This window comes from Hyla sarda, chromosome 4 (assembly GCF_029499605.1).
Source record: "Hyla sarda isolate aHylSar1 chromosome 4, aHylSar1.hap1, whole genome shotgun sequence".
Classification (NCBI taxonomy): domain Eukaryota; kingdom Metazoa; phylum Chordata; class Amphibia; order Anura; family Hylidae; genus Hyla; species Hyla sarda.
The window spans coordinates 188,610,501-188,638,405 of NC_079192.1; the positions used below are offsets into that span (position 1 = coordinate 188,610,501).

The following is a 27,905-nucleotide window of genomic DNA, read 5'->3' on the forward strand; positions in this document are numbered from 1 at the left end:
TGAGGAATGTCATTGTTCCCTGTAAGCAGGTCACCCTGGAGTTCTGGGTACAAAGAAGTTGCTTCAGAGGAAGTTCTGGTGGCCAACCCTCAACAGGGATGTGGAGGCTTTTGTTCTGGCATGTGAGACTTGTGCTCGAGCAAAGACTCCTCTGACACCTCCTGCAGGAGAGTTGTGTCTATTATCATTCCACGAGGCCATGGACACATATCGATGGAGTTGATGACTGATCTTCCTCCATCGGAGGGTAAAATTGTTCTGTGGGTGGTGGAGAGGTTCAGTAAACAGTGTCACCTTGTTCCTTTGAAGAAACTCTCCTCAGCTAAAATTCTAGCCAATTTGTTTTTGAGACATGTGGTCCGGTACCATGGGGTACCAGATGATCTTGTATCTAATCGGGGTGTTCAGTTTGTCTCAACGTTTTGGTAGGCTTATTTTCCCCAAGAACCATATCACACACAGAAAATCAGGTAGATAAAATATTTAATCTTAATAGTACATACAAAATTTGATAAAAAGATATGAGGTATAACACTGCATACATAAATAAAAAAAACAGTGTATAGCAGCCTTGAGGGTGCAGTGCTGTAAATATACACATATGGCTTAATGTAATGACATGTGCAATCCTAGTAGCTCAGGTGGTACCCGATGTAAAGTATAAAGAAACAAGAAATGAAACACTACAAGGAGTTACAGGCAGCATAAAGAAGTGCACAATACACAACACGTGTTTCCCTTCCCTGCTTATACAAGAGAATTTATTCCAAGTCCTTCACATTTCTATCTACCTGTATTGTGAAGTAGTTCCAGAAATATAATTAAATTAGCTCTGTTACATAATAAATAGTTTTTCAGGGAGTGTATTTTGTGAATACGACATGCTTTTATTAAAAAGGGTACTGCAGTGATTCAATCCTATGTAAAAACAGCTTGAAAAGGGGAAAGGTAAAAAGACAAAATAAATAAATAAAAAAAACCTCTAGAGACGAGCGAAGTTACAATGATTCGATTTGTCACGAACCTCGTGGCTTGGCGTTTGCTGACTTATCCTGCATAAGTTAGTTCAGCTTTCAGGTGCTTCGGTGGGCTGGAAAAGATGGATCCAGTCCTAGGAGACTCTCTCCTAGGACTGTATTTATTCATGCAGGCTAAAGTCAGCAACCACCAAGCCGAGAAGTTCGTGACGAATCGAATTACTGTAACTTCACTCATCTGTAAAACGCTCTCCTACCTTCCTTGCTCCTGCACCACCAACACTTTAGGGTTTGGCGATTTCCATGATTCCCACAGTTGAGCAGAAACAAGAAAGGTAAAAGAGCTTTTTTTTTGCTTTTTCAATCTTTCCCCCTCCAGAGTGTATTTTACATACAAATAAGTAAACGGTAACACATTTGATTCTGCACTACACTCTTTTTTAAATTCCTGGCCATTTATGCACATTAAAGGGGTACTCCACTGCAAACATCTTATCCCCTATCCCCTGCAGCACCCCAAGTCAATCGGTGCATGGAGCAAATTCAGCTCCATGCCCGATGACTGGTGATGCTTGTGGCCACACCCCCTCCATTCACCCCTATGGGAGGAGGCGTGACTGCTGTGTACTAGCCATCACACCCTCTCCCATTGATATGAATGGAGGGGGCATGGTGTGACGTCATGAACATGGAAGCTGCAGCGGTGGGACCCCTGTAATCTAACATCCTATACAAAGGGGGATAAGATGTTTACAGTGTAGTAACCCTTTAAGACTTTGTTCACACTACGGAATATCCACAGGGAATTTTGCACAGATTCCACTTGCAGCACCCTCCTATTTATTCTGATAGAAATTCTGCTGCTTATTTCATGTCGAAAGATCTGTAGAGAAATTTCCGATGAAGAATTAGATTCTTGCAGAAGATGAACCTGGCTGAGATTCTGAGTGTGGCCAGTGCTGGTTGAATCATTCGGTGCTAGGACTGTGCAGACATTGCCAACCCCATAGACAGCAATGTCAGCTGAATGGAGATCCGCCAGAACATTGAACAATGAATGTTCCGCCAAAATTTTTCCAGGGGATTTTTCAGGTGGAAAGTCTGCCTGGAAAAATCTGCTGTGTGCACTGTGCAGTGGAATTCCATGGGCAGCACCAAGACTTCCGAGCGGAATTTCAAAACAGAATTCCACTCGAAAATTCTGTAGTGTAAGCCCAGCCTTACCCTGTCTAATCTTCCAGTGGAATCTGCAAGAGAAGTCTATGTCCGCTTAACGATGTGGGCATAACCACCAATTTCAGATCATATTAAATGGCACGAATCCACTGAGGAATTTAGTGAGAAAAATGTTGGTGCAGCAGCCTCCCATTCTTTTACGGGTAGATATTCCACCATCTGAATGGGCCCTAGCATGGCAGCAGTTATGCAGTTTTGCTGTCAATTTTGAACTGGTAATTAGACAGGAGATTGGTAACAATAATGACCCTTAAAGGTAGGTTCACACGTGCCTTATTTTGCTGCATACTTTCTACAGCTGATTTTGCTACCAATTGACTTCAATGGGTAGGAAAATATGCAGCAAAATACGGAACATGAGACCCTACTCTAAGGGTACATTCACACATGTGAGATCTACTGCAAATTTTACGCCATGGCAAAATTTCCTCAGCGGAAAACTCTCAGTACATCCTGCCCGTGTGAACACAACACTGAAATAAAACCATTACTGGACACCCTCTTACTCAACAAACACTGAATTGCTGGTTACATAATAGGAGATGTATCCAACCTCGAGGAAAGAAAAGTGGAGCAGTTGCCTAAAGCAACCAGATTCAAGCTTTCTTTTTTTTTTAAGAAGTCCTTTTAAAAATGAAAGTAGCAATATAATTGGTTGTTATGGGCAACTGCTCCTCTGCACAAGGTTTGAGAAGCCCCCACCCCAGTTTTTTTATATAGCATATTAAGAGTGATTGATCTTGAGAATGAAATTGATTTTAAGAAACAACTTGAGCATAATACATTATTCTTTAGTAGTATAATGTCCAGTATACACTTTGCGGCAGTGATGAAACTGTGCAGCAGTCAGCTACAGTTTGCTTTTTGGCACTCTTGCCTGTAGATCATTAATGAAATTGTTCAGGATATCTGTATACTCCTGCGTATGCCTTCGAAGATGCCCTGCATGTACTGAATTCATCCATTTCTTGCCCTGAACTTCGATTCCATTCTTTCTCCAATGATGAAGGAGCTCTTCCACTGCATTATGATCACTCATTGGGTCATTTAAGCAGTAGAAGAACAGGCCAGGACAGGGGACTGGCTTTTCCCAAAAGGCTTGGATTCCTTTCTCATAGTAATCTACAGTATGGGCTTTAAAGAGTGAGAAGTAAAGTAGCGTCACACGTACAACCAACGACTGGAAAAGAGGGAAAGCAACCATATGTGCCACACCTGCAAGAAAAAAAGAACATTATGAGTAACTTTTACATAGAATGGATAATTTACATAAACAGTACGAGTTCTAAAACACTTTGGGTTGGTGGGGGGCATTAATGAAAGTGTGTGCACCAGAATTTTGGCATCATTTATATGAGATAACTGCCACACATGTTCAAACAAAAATCATCTGAAAAGAATAGAGATGTGCGCCATGCGCGTAGCTTTGTTAAAAAAAATTATAATAAAAAGGCATGTGACAACGTGCACCAAAAATGCGCAAACTCAATTGATTCCATCGCATGATTGTGGCCAGTGAGTTGATTGTCTGTTTCAGTGTTGAATGCTTTCAGTTTTAAAAAGGCTTCTGAAAAAAAGAAAATATCTGATTGGTTGCTATGGGCAACTGCACCATTCATCCTCTACAAAAGGTTTTGATAAATCTCCCCCTCAGTGTGTGAAAACAAGAGAGAAGGCTTACAGTGTGTGACCATAACTTTTGGTGCATTCTAAACATATCTAGTCTAAGGTAAGACTAAGAACTAAAACAGATATTTATCTCACCACTCACTGGAAAAGTTATTCATTTTAGGTACCCTATATACTCGAGTACAAGCCGCGTTTTTCAGCACAATTTTCCCAGCATGCGCGGACAGCCATCGGCGTAGTTTTGAAACATCTAGAGGTCCGCAGGTTAAAGACCACTGCACGGGCCTACGTCATCATCCAGACCCCCCCCCTTTAGTTTTCTACTCACCTCCCCTCGGTGGGAAGGAAGGGTGAGCTGGTCCGGGGCATCTATGCTGCAGGGACCGTCCGGTGGGGAGGGTTAGTCGTTGCGGGCTGTACATGTTCACCGGGAGGCCCTCTTCTCGTCTGCTGCGCATGAACGTCCCTGTGCGTCGTCATCAAGGCAACGTCACTAGTCCGGGGCCGGCCCGGCCCGGAGAAGAGGGCCTCCCGGTAAAAATGAACAGCCCAGAACGACTAACCCTCCCCACCAGATGGTCCCTGCAGCATAGATGGCCCGGACCAGCTCACCCTTCCTTCCCACCGAGGGGAGGTGAGTAGAAAACTAAAGGGGGGGGTCTGGATGATGACGAAGGCCCGCGCAGTGGTCTTCAACCTGCGGCCCCCCAGATGTTTCAAAACTACAACTCCCAGCATGCCTGGACAGCCATGCTGGGAGTTGTAGTTTTGCAACATCTGGAGGTCCGCAGGTCGAAGACCACTGAGGGGATTGACAGGCGGTGATGATGGGGGTGTTAATGATGACAGGGGGAGATGATGACATGGGGGGGGGATGATGTATTTCCCACCCTAGGCTTATAGTCCAGTCAATATCTTTTCCTGGGTTTTTGGGGTGAAATTAGGGGTCTCGGCTTATATTCGGGTTGGCTTATACTCGAGTATATACTGCCAAAATGCCAATGATCAGAACACAATTCTATTACTGGTCAAATGCTACAAAGATAGCATTAAAGCATAGCTGTAATGTTTTATTCACTTAAGAAAAAAATACTACAGTGCAGCACTGTGCACATCATTTTTTTTTAAATTACTTTCATTTTAAATTTTGCGTACAAATACCTTTAAGGGAGGCACCGTTGTCCCTGCTTACTGCTCAGTTTCCACAGCAGGCAATTTCAGCACGAGACCCAGCATATTCAATGGCATTCTATGGCACTGGTGCTGGAGGTGGGTGCTGTGGAGACGGAGCTACACAACTACAAGCGGGGAGAGGGGACAAATTCAAAATGAAAGTAACTATCATGAAGGCAGCTTTCATAAAAACTTTACAAGTACACATTTAAATGCAGCATTGCAAAAAAGATTTTGGCTGGTTTCACACAGCTGTTTTTTTTTAGGGGGGGAACCCATCACTGCAGTTTCTTCAATGAGAATGGGAAATATAAAGGAAGGACTGCCATGTTGCCATGTGTGAGGCAGGTGAAATGTAATGACTCTTTACACTGGAAGGCTTTTTGGATCAGAGGCAGACTGACATGTATATGCATGGCTTATTGCAGACCAATAATGTGAAATCATACAAAATCAGACACTATTCAGTGATTGCAAACCTTACAAATTCATAAAATTATGTTTATGCTAATACAACCATTATGTTCACTATAGCATGTTACGTAACATATTGAGCATTTCCAGTTACAAGATCAAAGTCTGCACCAGCAAGCATCTGGACCCTTATGTCTAGTATTAAAATTTGATTAGCAAGGTCACACAAAATTGAAGAAAATCAATGAGTTAATCCACAAAGTCTAAAGTGTTTAATAAAATCCACCCATTGGTGCTCAAACACTGGGTAAATGCCGATTCACATAGATTTGACCACTGAAGCTTTATTCACCTTTTGCCATTCTTTCCATAGTGCCAACCACAAGACTGTCAAACACTTGACCGTGAATCCTCTCCAGCATTTCCTGCTGCTCCTTGGAACATCCCACTAACATCTGTGCAAACGTGTAGCCTCCAATGGACATTGCATGGAGGTAAAGTTTCCGAGAACAAAGATCCTTTTCTCCCATCAGGAGATCTAACAAACGTCTTGCATATTCCAGACCTGTCTTGGGCCACAGAAAGTGTGATAGTGAGCTCTCTGCCACCAACACATCAAAACCCAGGTTAAAGTACAGCTGGATATACTTCTTATAGGAGGGAGCACTTGAGCCCAGCCAAGGAAGGAACAGTAACAGTGGACGAGGTAGGGTAGAATTTTCAGATATTGCCGTGTTGCTGTATAAGGAGACAGAGTTGGAGTATTTTTTTATCTGAGGAGGTGATGAGGTAGTAAGTGCTGGTTCCTGAGGCACAGATTCAGACAATGCTTTCATATTAAGGCCAATGGGTGACGTGCTTACTTGACACTTGAGAAAACGACCCTGTAGTTAAAAAATAAATAGACATCTATGAATTATAAAAAAAAATATATAAAACTTTATAAATGATAAAGTCACTATTTGTGAATAAAAACAATTGTTCTATATAAAACACATACGGTAGTTCTTATAGCTCTAATTACAAGCCAGGTAGGTGCACAGCATGACACTTGACTCACCGGCAGGCCAGCAGATCCAACCTTTCCTCTGCATAGATTTATATAACAAAAAGTAGGGATCGACCGATATATCGGTTTTTTAGGGCTGATACCGATAATCGGTGGAGGTTAGGGCCGATAGCCGATAACTTATACCGATATTCCAGTATAAGTTATCGGCTATTTATCCCCCCTCGACACCGCTGCAGATCACTGATTTAAAGTGGGCGCTTTAAATCAATGCACTGTAGTGGCTTTTGCGGTGCCATAGGCCGCCGCCACCACCCGCTTCTCTCCCCCCTGTCAGGGTGGTCCAACCGGTCCAGGCTGTCCTTCTTCTCCGGGGGTCATCTTCTCCACTCCGGGCAGGCTCCGGCCTAGTACGCTGCATAGACGCCACTGCGCAGTGACGCCCGTGCACAGCGAAGCACCTGACATCACGGCGTAGCGGCGTCTATGCAGCGTACTAGGCCGGAGCCAGCCCGGAGTGGAGAAGATGACCCCCGGAGAAGGACAGCCGGGACCGGTTCACCCTCCACCAGGAATGCCGCCGGACACTACAGGAAGGAAGGATAGATGGCCCGGACCACCCCCATTATGGGAAAGTTTAATTTTTTTTATTGACTCGGAGGGTGGGGGAGGGGCCCGACCGGTATAGCGGTATGGGCAAAAATACATACCGGTATACCGCCCAGCACTACGGTGGGGGGTGCGACGCGGTGGGTCGGGGGGGCGGGGCATTATCGGCTTATCGGCAAGGTAATTGCCGATGCCGATAATGCCCAAAATCGTGATTATCGGCCGATAATATCGGCCATACCGATAATCGGTCGATCCCTAACAAAAAGGTCAAATTTGACAGGAAATGAGCCGCACTCTTTCCCAGCTAAAAAACTAGCAATTGATGTGGGTCTCGGGGTTGAGACCCAGTGCAACAAAACTGTCTATGTCTGGGAAACATGTCAAAAAGTTTTCTTTAAGTTTTTTAAAACTATTTAAACAAATAAAATTCTGTATCCTGATGCTGTCAGATGGCCATCAATCCTATCCCGATGTGGTCATAGATGGCTTTTCTTCACATGCAAACTCCACTTATTACCCTGAAACTCCAGTATAAATCACTCTACAATTCATTGCCCCTATCAAGAATACTAGATGGGTGTCTTATAGAGATGAGCGAACTTACAGTAAATTCGATTCGTCACGAACTTCTCGGCTCGGCAGTTGATGACTTATACTGAATAAATTAGTTCAGCTTTTAGGTGCTCCCGTGGGCTGGAAAAGGTGGATACAGTCCTAGGAGACTTTCCTAGGACTGCATCCACCTTTTCCAGCCCCCCCGGAGGACCTGAAAGCTGAACTCATTTATGCAGGATAAGTCATCAACTGCCGAGCCGAGAAGTTCGTGACGAATCGAATTTACTGTAAGTTCGCTCATCTCTAGTGTCTTAGATTACCCTTCATATCACTATCTCTCCACGATCAGTTAGAGACCAAATATGACCTGTGAGATAAACCCAATAACAAAATTCAGCATCTCCTCCTTCCGCCATCTCAAGCACATCATATTTGGACTCTGAGGGTCTGGGACCCCGCTGATATCAAATATTTTTGTTGGGGTTGACCTTCTTTGCAATAGGTATCAAATATGTCATAACTTAAATACAGTAGAATCTTCCAATAGCGGACACTCACGGGGAATAAAAAAATTTCCACTATTGAGAGGGAAAAAAGGCGCAAAAATCTTTCAAAATTACTGAATACTGTACTGTACTCACTCCGGAGTGTAATTACCTATAAAACACGATAAAAAAGCAATATTACAGTAGAATCTCCCAATGCCATTTTAATCACCCCCTGTATCATTTCATCCTCCTTTATACCCTGTGCCACCTTATTCCCCTTGATCTCCTCTGTGCCCTTTCATTCCCCCTTTATTATCCTCTGTGAAACTTTATCACCCGCTCTTTATGAAGTGGCACAGGGGGATGCACAGGGGGGGGGGGGGGGGGGGGGGGGGGGAAAGAGAGAAATAGCACAGGGGTGGTAAAGAGCGGGTGATGAATTTGCACAAAGGGTAATGAAATAGAATAGGGGGGGGGGAAATCAAGAGGAAATGATGTGGCACGGTAATAAGGAGGGGGGGGGGGGGGGTGAATGATGTTGCCGGCAAATGTACAGAAGCAGGAGACCATTGTTTAAACCACAGTCTTCTGCTTCTGTTCTGGGGCATGGAGCGGGGCCCAGGGGCACCTGGGCCTCTTACTGGGGTATTGGATGTACCCCCCTGACGGTTCTCCTGTGTGCAAGGTAGGACCGGCACGTAAGGCTGGATATCCCCCTATTGGGAATGTTTTGTCCCCTACTGGGAGTGTTTTGTCCCCTATTGGGTGTGTCCACATCCGCTATTAAAACAACAACAAAAAACGTGGTCTCAAATGGCTGGAGGTGCTCAACCCCAAATGCCGTTGTGCATTTATACTGGGGGAGCAGATCCTGCCCTTGTAGTCCGTTGCTAGGGGCGATCCCCAGCATAAAAATGCATACAATGGAGGATGCCTGCAGAGGACTACAAGTGCCACAATAGAATCCTGCACCAGATAGACGGTGTGGATGTGTAACAATTAGAACAATGCCATACAGGAATTTAGGTGCACTACTGTGGTAGATGTATACAGTGACATTGGCTATCCCTCAACACTGATGTTAGAATTGAGACATTAGCCAGTATATCCTTATATGAAGGACACACCAGAGCCCGCACACCACCGCCAAGGTTTCTCAAATGGCACGGGACCTAGCGCTAAACCTACCAGGTACTCCCAGGTACCCTCCAGCGTGGCTAAGCACACATACAATGGGAGGAGGGAGGCAAACTGCAAGCCCCACCTAAGTTGGCTAATATAGGTGCATGGCCTCACAGGTGCTATCTTAATGCTGCCTGGAAAATGTTCAAGGCGCATTACATATGGAGTTTACACACCTCCAATGGCTGGTCTCAAATGGCTGGAGGTGCTCAACCCCAAATGCCGTTGTGCATTTATACTGGGGGAGCAGATCCTGCCCTTGTAGTCCATTGCTAGGGACGATCCCCAGCATAAAAATGCATACAATGGAGGATGCCTGCAGCGGACTACAAGTGCCACAATAGAATCCTACACCAGATAGACGGAGTGGATGTGTAACAATTAGAACAATCATATAAAGGATATACTGGCGAATGTCTCAATATACTGGCGAATGTCTCAATTTTAACATCAGTGTTGAGGGATAGCCAATGTCACTGTATACATCTACCACAATAGTGCACCTAAACTCCTGTATCACATCCGCTATTAGGAGTGTCCCCTATTTGGAGGGTGCAAAAATACATTAAGTCTTATGGGACTCTAAGGTGTCCCCTATTGGGAGGTGTCCACTAAGGGACTACTGTACTAGATGCTATTTAAACTCTAGCAAATGGGATATCCCTTTGTTCAGAATATCTCACTTTTGGGGAGAGATCTGTGTTGCAGACAGCAAAGTCTGACTTGACCACCTACAGCTGCCACTTAAAGGTGTGAACGTGTATTTTACACACAGGACATGACATGGAAATAAGGCATCAATTTTATACCATGATTAAACATACATGGGCTCTTTTGAAACATAAGTAAACAATATAGTATAAACCTAAAAAAACATATGGGATTCACAATCAAATCCAATAAAGCATGGGGCCTGTGCAGGGCTACAATTAAGCACTGCATGACAGATGCCTTATCCAGAATATTGGGAAACCTTTTCTTCTAGGGGGTCACTGGTTCCTCGCAGTGCTGAGGTCTTGAGTTCTTATCTGCATGGAGTGTAGGATTTCTCCATAGGTTTCCTCAGGGTGGTCAGATTTCCTTCCACAAAGATACTAAAAGTTTGGGGTCCTATTAGATGGGCCAACATGCACTGTATACTAGCGCTGATCTTTTTGATTGGCACTTGTTTACAGAGCCTATAAGGCCATATTCACACAAATGTTTACAGATGGTACTTTCAGGGGGAATTATTATTTTTTATTTTTTTATATAAAGCTCACAAACAAATGGCTGAAGAAAAACAGTTTTTCAGCTAATTCTGCATTAAAAAATAAAAAGAAGTGCAGCTCAATAAATTTTACAATACTATACAATAGAAGTAGGGATCGGCACTGCTCTTCTTAAAACAAACACTTTTACGGCAACAAATACTTTCAACAGCAGCACAACGTCAAAGCAGGACCACCACTCTGAAAGCAAAGAAAAGGAGGGGAGCACTCAAGGTGCGAAGACACTTCAATAGTGGAATTTATGTCCTTTATTCATGGTGCAGACAATAACAATATATATAGCAGGATGCCAGGACCCGCAGACGGTAACTGAACAGCCGCTTTTGTGCCAGACAATAGCGCTTCTTCAGACCATACCCCTTCCATTACCCAGGGCAGGGATGTGGAATTCCTATCGCCCGACGCCCGGGACTAGCAGTTTTGGGCGCCGGGCAGGTGAATTTGTCCGGCCCTTAGCCCGGCTTCGGGCAAGCAGGGCCGGACCTGACAAGTGCGGTGGCGATCTGCAGTCTGTATGGAGCGGGCCGACTCCTGCCCGCTCCATACTCTGCCGCCTCCGACAATAAAAAACTGTATCCTCGGAAGCAGAGCAGGGGAGATGAGAAGCTGTGTATGTTATTCTCTCCCCTGCTCTGCAGACGTGCGGGGGGAGATGAGGGGGCGTGGCTTCTTGCTCTGCAGACGTGCGGGGGGAGATGAGGGGGCGTGGCTTCTTGCTCCCCGTGCAGACCTGCGTCCTCTGCCTTCACTCCCCCCAGCTGTAGCTTCGGAGAGCTGAGGGGAGGAGGCGCGTCTGCACGGGGAGATGCATGCGGCGCTCTGCAGTATGTATGGAGCGGGCTCGGGATTCCTGCCCGCTCCATACTCTGCAGCCCCCGGCTGTTCTCAGTAGCCGGGGGCCGCCGCTAATAGTCAGAATGTGGCGATCGCCGCGGCTGGCTATTAACCCTTTATATCGCCGCTGTCAAAGCTGACAGCAGCGTCTAAAGGGAGATGTGAATGCTCCCTGGTGGGCTAGTGGGGTGGATTGCCCCCCCCCCCCCGCAGCGCGATCGCAGGGGGGCGATCCACTATAGAGGTAGCTGGAGGACTTACCTCTGCTTCTCTGGTGTCCCGCTCTGTCATTGATAGATCCTGGCTGGACCAGGCTCTATCAATGGATCACAGAGCACACAGATTAATAGAGTTCAATAGAATCTATTCATCTGTCTGAGGAATCTAATGATTCCTCATATAAGTCTAATAAAGTGTAAAAAAAAAATAAAAAAGTTTTAAATAAAAGTTTGAAAGACACATTAACCTAGTGGTCTTCAAACTTTGCCCCTCCAGATGTTACAAAACTACAATTCCCAGCATGCCAGGACAGCCGTTGGCTGTCCGGGCATGCTGGGAGTTGTAGTTTTGCAACATCTGGAGGGCCACAGTTTGAAGACAGCTGCATTAACCCCTTCCATGTTAAAAGTTCAAATCACCCCCTTTTCTTATATAAAAACATGCAAACATAATAAAAATAAACATATTTGGTATCACTTTGTGCGTAATTGTACAACCTATTAAAATATAACATTATGTATCCCCTCCGGTAAATGTAAAAAAATACCAAACCACAGATTTGCAATTTTTATAATTTCCCATAAAAAAAAAGTTAAAAAGCGATTAAAAAGTCAGATCAATACCAAAATGGTACCGATACAAAAAACAGATTATGGCGCAAAACATGAGCCCTCATACAGCTTGGTATGCGGAAAAAAAAATAAAGCTACAGGGGTTAAAAAAATGGCAATTAAAAAAATTTGAAAACGTTCAGAATTAGTAAACGATACAAATCTGGTATTGCTGTAACCAGGTGCCTAAAGTATAAAACTAACATGTTACCTCAACCACAAGGTAAATGGCGCAGAGAAGAAAACCACCAAATCTGCAAAATTATCTTTTACTATTTCAATATCACTTCCCCAAATATATATATATTTTTTTGGTTCAGAGAATGTTATTGAAAAATTAAAAAGTATCCTTATAGTAGGTAGTTATGGCTATTATATGGCGAGGAGGAAAAAATCAGAGCGTAAAAGCGAAAATTGGCCGGGACAAGTGGATCGTCATGAGGGACAAGTAGATTTTGCTCTATTTTAGTCCCGTGGACAAGTAGTTTTTTTATAAAATTTCCACACCCCTGCAGGGGCAGGTAAATACACCTGTACCCTCTATGTTATGAAAAAGAGGAGTTACAACACTGAAATTGTACAGTGAATAAAAACCATAACTAGTTTCGATACTCATGCAACAAGAGCATTATATAAAAACACTCATATCCAGTTTTTAAAATCCATTTTACCTTCTTTCTGTAACAAAAGCTTTCTTTGCCATCCCAATGCCATCACCCGCTCGTTCCCCAGGAATTGTAAAGCCCTTGAATCATTGTTATGTTCATCCTTTACATGTGCCATTAACTATTGGATGTCCATTCCTTAAGTTCATGAATCATTCTACAATAGTTATTGTTAGCTCGTCTATTTTTTTCGCGACTGGGCTATATGTAAATAAAAAAGAAAACGGCTTGTGTGTTCTCTTTTTCTTTAGGTCTCCTATGATACTTTTTTTATTTCTGAGCAAATTATCTCGTCCACACAGACGTACTTTTACAAGAGCTTCATCTTGTAGTGCAACTCACCTGCCTGCACGTCAAAGTCACCATCTCGACTATTAATCCTTCTTAAACCAAAAAATTGTCCATACGGGACAGCCTTTTTCACGTGTTCGGGATGGTAGTTTCCATAGTGCAGGAGGGAATTACACGCCACCGGTTTTCGATATCCTTTCGTGACTATCTCACCTTCCACTAAGCTCACTAATACGTCCAGGAACTCTAATTTTGAGCCTCTGATCTTCAAAGTAAATTTCAAATTCATGTCATTCTCATTGATTAGGGTGGACACAAAGTCCACAAAGGTGGACTCTGTGCCCGTCCACACGATGAAAAGGTCATCCACGAATCTGCGATAGCAGGCAATAGAGCAGATGTATTTGTTCTCGTCTAATTTTAAGGTCATGAGAATTACGGATAATAAAGGTAGTAGAAAGAAAACAAACACTCTTCTACTCCTCCCTCTGCTACTACCACTACCATACATAGAACGTTGCAGCCAATCGCTGGCTGCATATGTAATTGTTGTAAAGCAGAGTTGATGTTAAATCTGGCAGAATTCTTTAGCATACCTACCTAGCATGCTACCTATGCCTGTTACTCTCCTCGTCCAGACACAAATAGTCTTTAGTCTTACCTCATCAGTGTTCAATTTGAAGACATTTTGGAATTTTCATACCGCAGCTTTGATACTGAAGGTAGGTCAGGCACAATCTCTGGCATCCTACACTCCAGCTCTCTTCTAAGGTTACCAAACAGCCTGAGTCATTCTGTTCATTACTGTTTTCCTCCTCCCACTTTTCAGGTCAAAAGGTGCTATCTGCTGCCAGTACAAAAGGAAAGTAATTCCTAGAAAGTCTGACCTGTTCTGAGCCTGCAGGTTACAGCAGATAAGAATGGAAGAAGCTACTGGCTCTGCAGGTTTCACCTGTACAATACAGACCTGTATTATCACTTTGAAACGCCAGCGATAGCCTCATGATTTTACTTCCAGCTATTTCAGTAAAGTTGTTTGTTTGTAAAACCTCTCATCATGTACAATTACTGGTGAATATACTGTACAGCTTCACATCTGGTCACCTTGAATAGTGAATACAGTGAATTATTAAGAGGCATTCGTTTTAAAGAGCAGCTCTACTAATACACAAGAGGTGGAGATCATTCCTCCTGGGAATTAGCAGTGGAGCTGGCTGGTAAGGCTGATTTAGGGGTACGGCACCAGATCTGGTGGGAGAAAGGAAAACCAGCTGCTGCCATAGCCCCATTCATTGAAGTAAGCCAGAAACAGTCCTAAAATGAGGCAACCAGAGACTATCAGTTTTTGTTGCCGGACGGAAAACAGTGGTCTACTGAGGTTTCATTACAAATGCAGATACGGTTGAAAAACATGGCGACCGAAGTCACTAGCAGACCAGTCCGGCTTATTGAAATGGACAGGGTATGGTGCAGTCCAGTGGGGGTACAGCTGCCGAACGTCCAAATCGTGGTGTAAATGCACCCTAAAGGGTGTGTAGCCTGGTGGTACTATATAAGACACTTTTTGGTGCCAAAGCAGTAACCTTTATATTTCTTCACGTAGAAGCAAAAAACACTTGGTGGTTACTGCCACTTGTTTTCTCTCACAGTCTGGGAATAGGACAGAAGAACAGTTATCTAGAATTACAAAGTTTCACTTGGCCTTAAGTCAAATTTTGTCCATTTTTTATTTTTTTTGCCAGAATCTTCTGCGATGCTTCTGCTGGTCTTAGGCCTTGTTCACACTACAGAGAATCAACCATGCTGCAGCCCCCCATTGATTTCATTGGGAATTCTACTGCTCAATTCACGTGTTGGAGCTTCTGCAATGGAACTTCCAATGAATTGGATTCTGGCAAAGATTGTTCAACCTTGTGGTATATAATCTGACAGAGAAGAGCCATTTGTCAATAAAATGGTGCTCATGTCCACAGAAATTTGCATTATCACTGATTCTGGACCATGGTGCAAATCCACTGAGGAAATACCATCTCCTTCCACAGCATTCCCCACCTGGCATTCTTTATGCGGTTGCACCAGCCACCTTTCACTTTTTCATAATTGTGTATGTTTCAGATTTGTGGTAAAATAAAAAAAATCCAGTTTCCCCCATGCTTCTGCACTCAATACCAAATAATGACAAAGTGAAAACAGGATGTTAAACATCTTTGCTAATTTATTAAAAAAGAAAAACTAAAATATGCTTTTAAAACTTGTTCTGAATGCCGCTGTTCTATAGTTTCTTATAGGAAATTTTAACTGATGTATCATGTCCTGTGTAGTTTAGTCATATCCCTTCTGTTTCTGCAATTGCAACGTGCTTATTCCCTGCTCTGTCACCACACTGCCACCCTACCCCCACCATAGGTGATCTAGATATATACATATATACACACGCGCACAAATATATATCTACATATATACACACACTACTCAAAAAAATAAAAGGGAACACTAAGATAACACATCCTAGATCTGAATGAACTAATGGTATGAAATACTTTCATCTTTACATAGTTGAATGTGCTGACCACAAAATCACACAAAGATTATCAATGGAATTCAAATTTAATCAACCCATGGAGGTCAGGATATGGAGTCACACTCAAAATCAAAGTGGAAAACCACACTACAGGCTGAACCAACTTTGATGTAATGTCCGTAAAACAAGTCAAAATGAGGCTCAGTAGTGTGTGACCTTCACGTGCCCATATGACCTCCCTACAACGCCTGGGCATGCTCCTGATGATGTGGCAGATGGTCTCCTGAGGGATGTCTTCCCAGACCTGGACTAAAGCATCCGCCAACTCCTGGACAGTCTGTGGTGCAACGTGGCGTTGGTGGATGGAGCGAGACATGATGTCCCAGATGTACTCAATCGGATTCAGGTCCAGTCCATAGCATCAATGCCTTCTTCTTGTAGGAACTGCTGACACACTCCAGCCACATGAGGTCTAACATTGTCTTGCATTAGGAGGAACCCAGGGCCAACCGCACCAGCATATAATCTCACAAGGGGTCTGAGGATCTCATCTCGGTACCTAATGGCAGTCAGGCTACCTCTGGCAAGCACATGGAGGCTGTGCAGCCTTCCAAAGAAATGCCACCCCACACCATTACTGACCCACCGCCAAACCGATCATGCTAGAGGATGTTGCAGGCAGCAGAACATTCTCCATGGCGTCACCAGACTCTGTCACAGGTTCTCAGTGTGAACCTGCTTTCGTCTGTGAAGAGCACAGGGCGTTCTCTGGCAAATGCCAAATGTCCTGCATGGTGTTGGGCTGTAAGCACAACCCCCAACTGTGGATGTCAGGCCCTCATACCACCCTTACGGAGTCTTTTTCTGACCGTTTGAGTAGACACATGCACATCTGTGGCCTGTTGGAGGTCATTTTGCAGGGCTCTGGCAGTGCTCCTCCTGCTCCTCTTTGCACAAAGGTGGAGGTAGCAGTTCTGATGCTGGGTTGTTGCCCTCCTACGGCCTCCACGTCTCCTAATGTATTGGCCTGTCTCCTGGTAGCGCGTCCATGCTCTGGACAGTACGCTGACAGACGTCCATCTTCACTGCAGGGACCGTCCGCATTCCAGTGGGGAGGGTGAGCTGGTCCGGGTCGTCCATCTTCACAGGGAGGCCCTCTTCTCTGCTCCTAGCCGTCCCCGGACTAGTGACGCTGCCGCGTATGAGGTCAGGGGCGTCCCTGCGTATGATGGCCCGTACCGGCTCACCCTCCCACCGAAATGCGGGGCGGTCCCTGCAGTGAAGATGGACGGCACGGCTCACCCTCCCTGGACGGTCCCTGCAGCTACTAGAGCAACAACTGGGGAGCTAAGACAACGAAAGTGGGGTCTGGATGATGACAGGGGGTCATATGGACAGGGGGGGATATTGACAGGGGAACTGGATGATTACAGGGGGTCATATGGACAGAGGGGTCTGGATAATGACAGGGGGTCATATGGACAGGGGAGTCTGGATGATTGGCTCACCCTCCCTGGACAGTCCCTGCAGCTACTAGAGCCACAATTGGGGAGGTAAGACTACGAAAGGGGGGTCTGGATGATGACAGGGGGTCATATGGACAGGGGGTGGGGGGGGATATTGACAGGGGGGTCTGGATGAAGACAGGGAGTCATATGGACAGGGGGCGGGGGGATATTGACAGGGGGGTCTGGATGATCACAGGGGATCATATGGACAGGGGGTAATATGGACAGGGGGGTCTGGATGATTACAGGGGTGGGAGGATGATGGATGATGACAGGGGAGGGGGGGGGGGAGATGATGTATTTCCCACCCTAGGCTTATACTCGAGTCAATAGTTTTTCCTGGGTTTTTGGGGTGAATTTAGGGGCCTTGGCTTATATTCGGAATGGCTAATAGTCGAGTATATAAGGTAATTAGCACAATAGCACTGCAGGCTTATACCAGCTGAATCTCCATAACGGCAGCACTGATCTGGACAAGTTATGTGGCATTCTGGGCAAGCTGTTTAAAAAAAATTAAAAAATGGTGGCCTGTAGTACCCCTTTAAAAGGTAAACTGTCATCTGCACTAACCAGTGGTACTGGCTGTTAGTGTGGGTGACACAAATTAAAATGATGTCAACCAGGAGCGGATCAGTCACTGCGTTGCAGCGTTATTCTGCTTTTTTCTGAATAATCTAATTAAGGACTTGGGCGGGGTTACCATCTCTCCTTCAGGCTCGCCAGCGCTACTCGTTCAGCGCTCGGCCTGGCTCATGAATATTTATATTCTTTAACACATTATTCAGACTATTTACTCAGTACTTGGTGTAAGCACCTTTGGCAGGGATTACAGCCTCCATTCTTCTTGGGGATGAGGCCACAAGGTTTACAGGACTTCTGCTATTGTTCTCTGCAGATCCTCTCAGGCTCTGTCCGGTTGGATGGGGACTCTCAGTGGACAGCCCTGAAGATCCCTCTCTTTAAATTCAGTGGGAGCTTCAGCACATAATCGCAGTTCCCCACTTCCCATTGAAGTCAAAGTAAACAGGGCTTTCAGAGGTGACACTGCATGGTTTTTGATGATGAAATCAGCACCATGGATATAAGCCATGTTAAAGGGCTACTCCGGTGAAAAACAAAATGTTTTCAAATTAACCGATGCCACAAAGTTATAAATTACTTCTATTCAAAAATCTTAATCCTTCCAGTGCTTAGCAGCTGTTGTATACTACAGAGGGAGTTGTGTAGCACTTTCCAGTCTGACCACAGTGCTCTCTGCTGACACCACTGTACGTGTCAGGAACTGTACAGAGTAGGAGCAAATCACCATAGCAAACCAGACACGGACAGAGGTGTCAGCAGAGAGCACTGTGGTCAGACTGGAAAGAGCTACACAACTTTCTCTGTATTATACAGCAGCTGATAAGTACTGGAAGGATTAAGATTTTTAAATAGAAGTAATTTACATATCTGTAAAACTTTCTGGTATAATCCCTGCAAAACCAGTGTGGAATCTGCTGTGATTTTAGAGGCTGATTTTGATGTGGTTTATATATTCATTTTTTTTCTCCCAAGTTCCCATTTATTTAAAAGAAAATGACTTTTTTTTAAAGGGCTGAAAACCCCTTCACATCTTTCTCCCCCATTTCCGTGCAGTTTCCGCACGAAAAGAAAAAATTCTTTTTTCAGCACGTAAATTTTTCAGCGTCAATTCCTCTTGATTTGCTCAGAGTGAACGCACCCTTAATGGGGGAAGATCAGATTGGATCAGCCAAGGAACTAGCATTGATGGCTCCCGATATGTGAAGCGCGCTCAGGGGCCGAGCACGCTTCATACCCAGCAGGTCGCGGTTGCTATCAGCAACCAGGACCCGCGGCTAACCCTTTAAACGGGAGAAAACAGTTGCCGGTTAGCTCAGTGGGCTGTTCAGGACCGCCGCGGAGAAATTGCGGCATCCCGAACAGCTGAGAGGACAGCGGGAGGCTTCTTACCTTGAGTTCCGCCGTCCGATCATCGATCTGCTGCTCCATGCCTGAGATCCAGTCTGGAGCAGCAGTGCACTGATCAATGCTATGCTATGGCAATGCATTGATCAGTGTCTGCAATCAAGGTATTGCATGTAATGGTCCCCTATGGGGGCTATAATTGCAACAACAAAAAAAAGTATATAAAAAAAAAATTGTTAATAAATGTGATTTAACCCCTTCCCTAATAAAAGTTTGATTTACCCCCTTTTCCCATAAAATAAATAAATAAATGTAACCAAAAATAAACATATGTGGTATCGCCGCTTGCATAAATGTCCGAACTATAAAAATATAATGTTAATTAAACTGCGCTGCCAAAGGCGTACACGTAAAAAAAAAAAAAATCAAAAATTGCGTATTTTTGGTCCCTTTGTATACCCTAAAAAAAATTTAAGTCCCATCAAAACAAAAATGGGACCAATAAAAACTGCAGATCACAGCGCAAAAAAATGAGCAGCCATATATTCCTGTATATGGAAAAATAAAAAAGTTATAGGGGTCAGAAGATGACAATTTTAAAACACACTAATTTTGGTGCATGTAGTTATAATTTTTTTAAAGTAGTAAAATAAAACCTATATAAATTAGGTATTTTTGGAACTGTATAGACCTACAGAATAAAGATGTGGAGGGAGATTTATCAAAACCTGTCCGGAGGAAAAGTTGCTGAGTTGCCCATAGCAACCAATCAGATCTCTTGTTTCATTTTTGAAAAGGCCTCGGAAAAATAAAAGAAACGATCTGATTGGTTGCTATGGGCAACTCAGCAACTTTTCCGCCATGGTGTCATTTTTGCCAAAAAGTGCACTGCTTAGAATCGGGAGCACCCAAAAGTTACAAAATGGCATTTCTTTTTCAATTTTGCCCCACAAATATTTTTTTTTTCTGGTGTGGTGAAATGATTGAGGTCATTATACAGGACAATTGGTGGCGCAAAAAATAAGTCCTCATATGGGTCTGTAGGGTAAAATTGAAAGCGTTATGATTTTTAGAAGGGGAGGAGGAAAAAACGAAAATGCAAAAACGGAAAAAGTAGCTTACCAGATGAGGACTGAGAAATCTTTTCTATAATACTATTTATTTATTTTTTACTCTCTGGGTGTGAGAGTATCCCAGTTAACCTTGCTTATTTTTGTTGTTCGCTGCACAAACAATTATTTTTTTCAAAAAAGGAAAAACCCTAACTTTAAGGGGTTAAAGTATACTGATCTATCCTGTCCACGGGGATCCTCTTTTGGACTTTGACAGCGGACCCCATAGAGGGTTAACAACATAACAATATAATTATGGTCTCAGTGCCGGTACCAATACTATCTCCTAAGGGGCACAGGATACAATACACATAGAGCAGGGGTTATCAACCGATGGTACATGAACCCCTAGGGGGTTGTGCGGGGTACACCGATGCGCTGACAAATATCGGCCATGCATTGACCAGTATTTGTCAGTGCACAGCGGAGAATGGCCGCGGCAGCTCCCTGTATAGTATCGCAGCCGAAGCTGCGGCCGTGACTACTGTACGGGAGCTGCAATGTTGCTGGGGAGACGTGTGACCTCCCATGACATTGCGCGGAAGTGCCGCACAGCGCACACCAGGGGGATCTGAGGGGGAGAGAGAAATAATGGCACAAGGGCATTAAGATGGAGGGGGGGGGGGGGGATAAGGGCAAAAGGGGATTAATATGGGGGGGGGGGTGAGGATTATTCCCCCCCCTCCATCTTAATTAATCCCCTTGTGCCATTGTTCCCCCTCCCTCTGATCCCCTTTTGCCATATCATATAATAATGGCACAAGGGGATTAAGATTGAGGGGATAATCCTCACCCCCCACCCCTCCATCTTAACCCCTACAGGACCCATGACGTACCGGTACCTCATGAGTCCGCTCCCGTTCTATAACGCAGGGCCACGGCGTGGGGCCATAGCGGGTCGGCTAATAGCACGCGGCACTGATCGCGGTAGAGCGCGCTATTAACCCTTTAGACGCGGCATTCAAAAGGTGAACGCCACATCTAAAGTGAAAGTAAATCGTTGCCGGTTAGCTCAGGGGGCTGTTGTGGATGTAAAAGATCAGTGTGTGCAGTGTTATAGCCCCCTATGGAAGCTATAACATTGCAAAAAAATAAAAATAAAAAAAGTGAAAAAAAAAAAAAATAGGATCATTTAACCCTAATAAAAGTTTGAATCACCCCCCCCCCTCTTCCCGTTTAACCTCTTCAGGACATAGGGCGTATGGATACACCCTGCATTCAAAGTCCTTAAGGACCGAGGGCGTATCCATACGCCCGTGGGAATTCCGGTCCCCACCGCTAGCCGGTTGGGGACCGGAGCCGGATGCCTGCTGAAATCGTTCAGCAGGCATCCCGGCATATCGCCCAGGGGGGTCATTATGCCCCCCCATGTCGGCGATGGCCGCAGATCGCTGGACAATTCAGTCCAGCGATCTGCGGCGATTCCGGGTCAATCGGGTCTCCAGTGACCCGGTATTACTGGCTGATCGGGGCCGAACAGCCATAGCCTGCAGGGGTGAGGTGGCACTGGTACCGGCCGACCAATCAGGACGCCTGCTGCGGGTGTCACTCCCGCAACCCACTCTGCCCCTCTTCCGGAGGACGTGAGCGGATGCGGGACGTGGACCCCGGGAGCTGGGGACCCCGATCCCCGGCGTCAATGTTGGGATCGGGGCCCCATGAGCGGCGGCGGCGGGACTGACCTGTGTCCCGGAGCAGCAGTAGGTGGTGAGTGACAGCCTCCTGCTGTTGCTTAGCAACAGCTCCCAGCATGCAAAAAGGGCATGCTGGGAGCTGTAGTTATGCAACAGCAGGAGGCAGACAATCACAACTCCCAGCATTCCCTTATGGGCATGCTGGGACTTATGGTTTTGCAACAGCTGGAGGCACATTTTTCTATGGAAAAGTGTACCTTCAGCTGTTGTATAACTACAACTCCCAGCTTGCACAAACAGCTAAAGTGCATGCTGGGAGTTGTAGTGGTGCATCTGCTGGTTGCATAACTACAACTCCCAGCATGCCCGTTGGCTGTCGGTGACTGCTGAGAGTTGTAGTTTTGCAACAGCTGAAGGCACAATGGTTGTGAAGCTCAGAGTTTTTTTTTTTACCTAACTCAGTGTTTCACGACCGGTGTGCCTCCAGCTGTTGTAAACTACAACTCTCAGCAGTCACCGTACATGCTGGGAGTTGTAGTTTTGCAACAGCTGGAGGCACACTGGTTGTGAAACACTGAGTTAGGTCACTCAGTGATACATAACCAGTGTGCCTACAGCTGTTGCAAAACTAAATCTCTCAGCATGTACAGTCTGTCAGCGCATGCTGGGAGTTGTAGTTTTGCAACAGCTGGATGTCTCCCCCCCCCCATTGTGAACGTACAGGGTACACTCACATGGGCGGAGGTTTACAGTAAGTATCCGGGTGCAAGTTTGAGCTGCGGCAAATTTTCTGCCGCAGCTCAAACTGCCAGCGAAAAACTACTGTGAACCCCCGCCCTTGTGACTGTACCCTAAAAACACTACACTACACTACCACAAAATAAAATAAAAAGTAAAAAACACTACATATACACATACCCCTACACAGCCCCCCTCCCCAATAAAAATGAAAAACGTCTGGTACGCCACTGCTTCCAAAACGGAGCCTCCAGCTGTTGCAAAACAACAACTCCCAGTATTGTCGGACAGCCATTGACTGTCCAGGCATGCTGGGAGTTTTGCAACAGCTGGAGGCACCCTGTTTGGGAATCACTGGCGTAGAATTCCCCTATGTCCACCCCTATGCAAGTCCCTTATTTAGGCCTCAAATGCGCATGGCGCTCTCACTTTGGAGCCCTGTCGTATTTCAGGGCAACAGTTTTGGGACACATATGGGGTATCGCCGTACTCGGAAGAAATTGTGTTACAAATTTTGGGGGGGTATTTTCTGCTTTTACCCTTTTTAAAAAATTTTACATTTTTGGGAAAACAAGCATTTTAGGTAAAAAATAATTTATTTATTTATTTTTTTTACATATGCAAAAGTCGTGAAACACCTGTGGGGTATAAAGGTTCACTTAACCCCTTGTTACGTTCCCCGAGGGGTCTAGTTTCCAAAATGGTATGCAATGTGTTTTTTTTTTTTTTTTTTGCTGTTCTGGCACCATAGGGGCTTCCTAAATGCAACATGCCCCCCAAAAACCATTTCAGAAAAACGTACTCTCCAAAATCCCCTTGTCGCTCCTTCCCTTCTGAGCCCTCTACTGCGCCCACCGAACAATTAACATAGACATATGAGGTATGTGCTTACTCGAGAGAAATTGCTACAAATACAAGTAAAAATTTTCTCCTTTTACCACTTGCAAAAATTCAAAAATTGGGTCTACAAGAACATGTGAGTGTAAAAAATGAAGATTTTGAATTTTCTCCTTTAATTTGATGTTATTCCTGTGAAACACCTAAAGGGTTAAAACACTTACTGAATGTCATTTTGAATACTTTGGGGGTGCAGTTTTTATAATGGGGTCATTTATGGGGTATTTCTAATATGAAGACCCTTCAAATCCACTTCAAAACTGAACTGGTCCTTGAAAAATATGGAGTTTGAAAATTTTGTGAAAAATTGGAAAATTGCTGCTGAACTTTGAAGCCCTCTGGTGTCTTCCAAAAGTAAAAACACGTCAATTTTATGATGCGAACATAAAGTAGACATATTGTATATGTGAATAAAAAAAAATGTATTCGTAATATCCATTTTCCTTACAAGCAGAGAGCTTCAAAGTTAGAAAAATGCAAAATTTTCAAATTTTTCATCAAATTTACGGATTTTTCACCAAGAAAGGATGCAAGTTACCACAAAAATGTACCACTATGTTAAAGTAGAATATGTCACGAAAAAACAATCTCGGAATCAGAATGATAACTAAAAGCATTCCAGAGTTATTAATGTTTAAAGTGACAGTGGTCAGATGTGCAAAAAATGCTCTGGTCCTTAAGGCCAAAATGGGCTTGGTCCTGAAGGGGTTAAAAAAAAACAGTGTAAATAAAAATAAACATATGTAGTATCGCCGCGTGCGGAAATGTCCGAGTTATAAAAATATATAATTAATTAAACCGCACAGTCAATGGCGTACGGGCAAAAAAAATCCAAAATCCAAAGTAGCGTATTTTTGGTCACTTTTTAAATCATGAAAAAATTTATAAAAAGCGATCAATAAGTCCTATGAATACAAAAATGGTACGGCTAAAAACTTCAGATCACGGTACAAAAAATTAACCCTCGTACTGCCCTGTAAGTGGAAAAATAAAGTTATAGGGGTCAGAAGAGGACAATTTTAAACGTATACATTTTCCTGCATGTAGTTATGATTTTTTCCAGAAGGAAGACAAAATCAAACCTATATAAGTAGGATATCATTTTAACCGTATGGACCTACAGAATAATGATAAGGTGTAATTTTTACCGAAAAATGTACAGCGCGGAAGCCCCCAAAAGTTACAAAACGGCGTTTTATTTTTCAATATTGTCGCACAATGATTTTTTTTTCCAATTTGCTGTAGATTTTTGGGTAAAATGACTGATGTCATTACAAAGCAGAATCGGTGGCACAAAAAAGAAGCCATCATATGGATTTTTAGGTGCAAAATTGAAAGAAGAGTTATGATTTTTTAAAGATAAGGAGGAAAAAAGGAAAAATGCAAAAACAGAAAAAAACAGGGTCCTTAAGGGGTTAATCCCCTTGTCCCATTAAAGGGGGGGGGGGGAATAATGGCACAATAAAGATAAGCACACGCCATTATGAAAATAAGTAATTTTATAACTTATTTTGTCCAAAAAAGGTTGAGAACCCCTGACATACAGGATGAACACCAAAGAGCGCCGGTCAGGCTGAGCTGTAAGCACTCTCTCTCCCTGTGGCCTATACTCCGCTCCCTGCAGCCTTCCCTAGCTCCGACCCCCAACCCTACTCACCATCCGGGGGATGCTAGCTGTGCGGTAGACGGTGCCCATCGTCAGCATTATTTCCGCCCGGTCCGGGTTACTAGAAACAGGCAGACTTTGAGTAAGGGAGCGTCTGCAAGTTACTTACCTCCTACAACATGAAGAGCCCCTAAGTGTGAGGGCTACATGCAGTCAGGCGACACTGACGACTCAGCATTAGTTATGGATTAGTGAGTCGTCACTGCTTTTGTAACAGCAATATCCCGGAGTGTGAAAGGTTTGCCTGTGTAGTTGAGGACTTGTTAGTAGTAGACGCTCCCTAATGTCCCCAATATGAGGCAGGGGCGGGAAGGTCATCCTTATACAATGGACAGTTGTAACCCCTGAAGTGCCGGGTAGCTGTTTCCGGGACCATACTATAGGTCTGTGACAAGTGAGACAAAAGGAAGTAACAAGGAGTATGCAAGAAGTAAAATTGTTCTCAAGTAACTGATGAATTTAAAGGGTTAAACACTGTTGGGCAACTGACTGAAGTGTTGAAAAATAAAGAGTAAGGGCCCCTCCATAATACCCAACTGTATTCAGCCTGGCCCAAACAGCGGATTGACAAAAAAGCAGGTGCCAACCTTGCCAACTATATACATTTTCTGCATTTTGAAAAGGTAACTGAGGAATTTAAGGGGTTAAACGCAGTTGGGCCACTGACCTAAGTGTTGAAAAATAAAGAGCAAGGGCCCCTCCATAATATCCAACTGTATCCAGCCTGGCCCAAACAGTGGATTGACAAAAAAGCAGGTGCCAACCTTGCCAACTATATACATTTTCTGCATTTTGAATAAGTAACTGGTGATTTCAAGGGGTTAAACACGCTTGGACCACTGACCTAAGTGTTGAAAAATAAAGAGTAAGGGCCCCTCCATAATACCCAACTGTATCCAGCCTGGCCCAAACAGTGGATTGGCATTAACCCCTTAAGGACTGAGCCCTTTTTCACCTTAAGGACTCATTTTTTGCACATCTGACCACTGTCACTTTAAACATTAATAACTCTGGAATGCTTTTACTTATCATTCTGATTCCGAGATTGTTTTTTCGTGACATATTCTACTTTAACATAGTGGTAAAATTTTGTGGTAACTTGCATCCTTTCTTGGTGAAAAATCTCCGACGGCCCTGAACAGCCTGTAATTCCGGGTCACTGGAGACCCGATTGACCCGGAATCTGCCGCAGATCGCTGGACTGAATTGTCCAGCGATCTGCGGCCATCGCCGACATGGGGGCATAATGACCCCCCTGGGCGATATGCCCCGATGCCTGCTGAACGATTTCAGCAGGCATCGGGCACCGGCTCCCCTCCAGCTAGCGGCGTACTCAAACGTCCTGAGTCCTTAAGGACTCGGAAAAGGGGCCGTTTGAGTACGTCCTGCGTCCTTAAGGGGTTAAAATAGGTGCCAACCTTACCAACTATATACATTTTGAATAAGTAACTGATGAATTTAAGGGGTTAAACGCGGTTGGGCCACTGACCTAAGGGTTGAAAAATAAAGAGTAAGGGCCCCTCCATAATACCCAACTGTATCCAGCCTGGCCCAAACAGTTGATTGGCACTAAAACAGGTACCAACCTTGCCAACTATATACATTTTCTACATTTTGAATAAGTAACTGATTAATTTAAGGGGTTAAACACGGTTGAGCTACTCAATTAAGGGTGGAAATATAAACAGTAAGGGCCCCTCCATAATACCCAACTGTATCTAGCTTGGCCCAAACAGTGGATTAGCATTAAAACAGTTACCAACCTTGCCAACTTTATACATTTACTGCATTTTGAATAAGTAACTGGTGATTTCAAGGGGTTAAACGCTGTTGGGCCACTGACCTAAGAGTTGAACAATAAAGAGTAAGGCTCCTCCATAATATGCAGCCTGGCCCACACAGTGGATTTGCATTAAAACAGTTACCAACCTTGCCAAATTTATACATTTTCTACATTTTCAATAAGTAACTGGTGATTTCAAGGGGTTAAACACTGTTGGGTCACTGACCATAATACTCAGCTGTATCTGGCCTGGCCAAAACAGTGGATTGGCATTAAAACAGGTGCCAACCTTGCCAACTATATACATTTTCTACATTTTGAATAAGTAACTGAGGAATTTAAGGGGTTAAAGGCCATTGGGCCTCTGAATTAAGATGTCTCACTGCGGGAGTCCCGCTGCTGGGGACCCCCACAATCTTATATTCGCCACCCACCTGTTTGAGCTGCACGCCGCGGTGCTAGCTCACAAACAGCCGCGTCATGATGTCAGTACTTTGAGGACACTAAACGGAGGCCCCTCTATCCTCTATAGATCAGATTTCTCTGGAATATCTTTAGTATGATTGACAGCTAATGATCTTGTGATGTTTACATACACAACCGATCAGATCCTGGAGGTTGGATGACGGTGACTGTAATGCACATGTTTTTTGACCAGTTGTAATGCACCTTGATGGATTTCAGTAATCTTCATTGTACAACTTGTTATGCTTGACCAAGGCACTTACCCGAAACGTTGCACATGTATACACTTTGGTGTGGAATAAACTTGAAGCTTTCCTTTGATTTCCGGATCTCTGGCGTTTATTTTGCGGTGACCATTCGCTTCTTTGGATTAGTCCTGCATATTAAACACCCCGTGAGAACAGCCTGGAATGAGCTCCTCGTGATGATGATTGGTCGGCACCTTTACTGGGGTGGACTCAGTCTTAGTGTATAGAGCAGCAAATAGAG

At 44.3% G+C, this 27,905-nt stretch overlaps 2 protein-coding genes across 10 annotated transcripts in view; one reads left to right on the forward strand and one right to left on the reverse strand.

Annotated features, from left to right (window-relative positions):
• Nucleotides 1-472: 472 nt before the first annotated feature.
• On the reverse strand, nt 473-27,888 carry LOC130368828 (uncharacterized). Of its 8 annotated transcripts, none has more exons than XM_056573099.1 (4): nt 27,386-27,652; nt 26,932-27,011; nt 5,782-6,313; nt 473-3,428 (listed from the first exon to the last, which is right to left on the reverse strand). In XM_056573099.1, the coding sequence occupies exons 2-4, from the start codon at nt 26,947-26,949 to the stop codon at nt 3,064-3,066; spliced, it is 915 nt and encodes a 304-aa protein (XP_056429074.1). In that variant the 5' UTR covers nt 26,950-27,011; nt 27,386-27,652; the 3' UTR covers nt 473-3,063. The 8 variants fall into 8 exon arrangements, with proteins under 8 accessions (XP_056429074.1, XP_056429076.1, XP_056429077.1 ...); XM_056573101.1 differs by lacking the exon at nt 27,386-27,652 and adding an exon at nt 25,278-25,553 and having other exon boundaries at nt 26,932-27,009; XM_056573102.1 differs by lacking the exons at nt 26,932-27,011; nt 27,386-27,652 and adding exons at nt 25,278-25,553; nt 25,883-25,895.
• PRRT4 (proline rich transmembrane protein 4) overlaps nt 5,803-27,905 on the forward strand; it is a 160,450-nt gene continuing 138,347 nt past the window's right edge. Inside the window, exons 1-2 of one of the 2 annotated variants that reach the window (XM_056573094.1) lie at nt 5,803-5,923; nt 5,993-6,135. The gene's annotated coding sequence lies outside the window, so the exon portion shown is untranslated. Of the gene's footprint in view, nt 5,924-5,992; nt 6,136-25,776; nt 25,792-27,905 lie in introns of those variants that run through there. The other variant, XM_056573092.1, reaches the window with a different exon arrangement.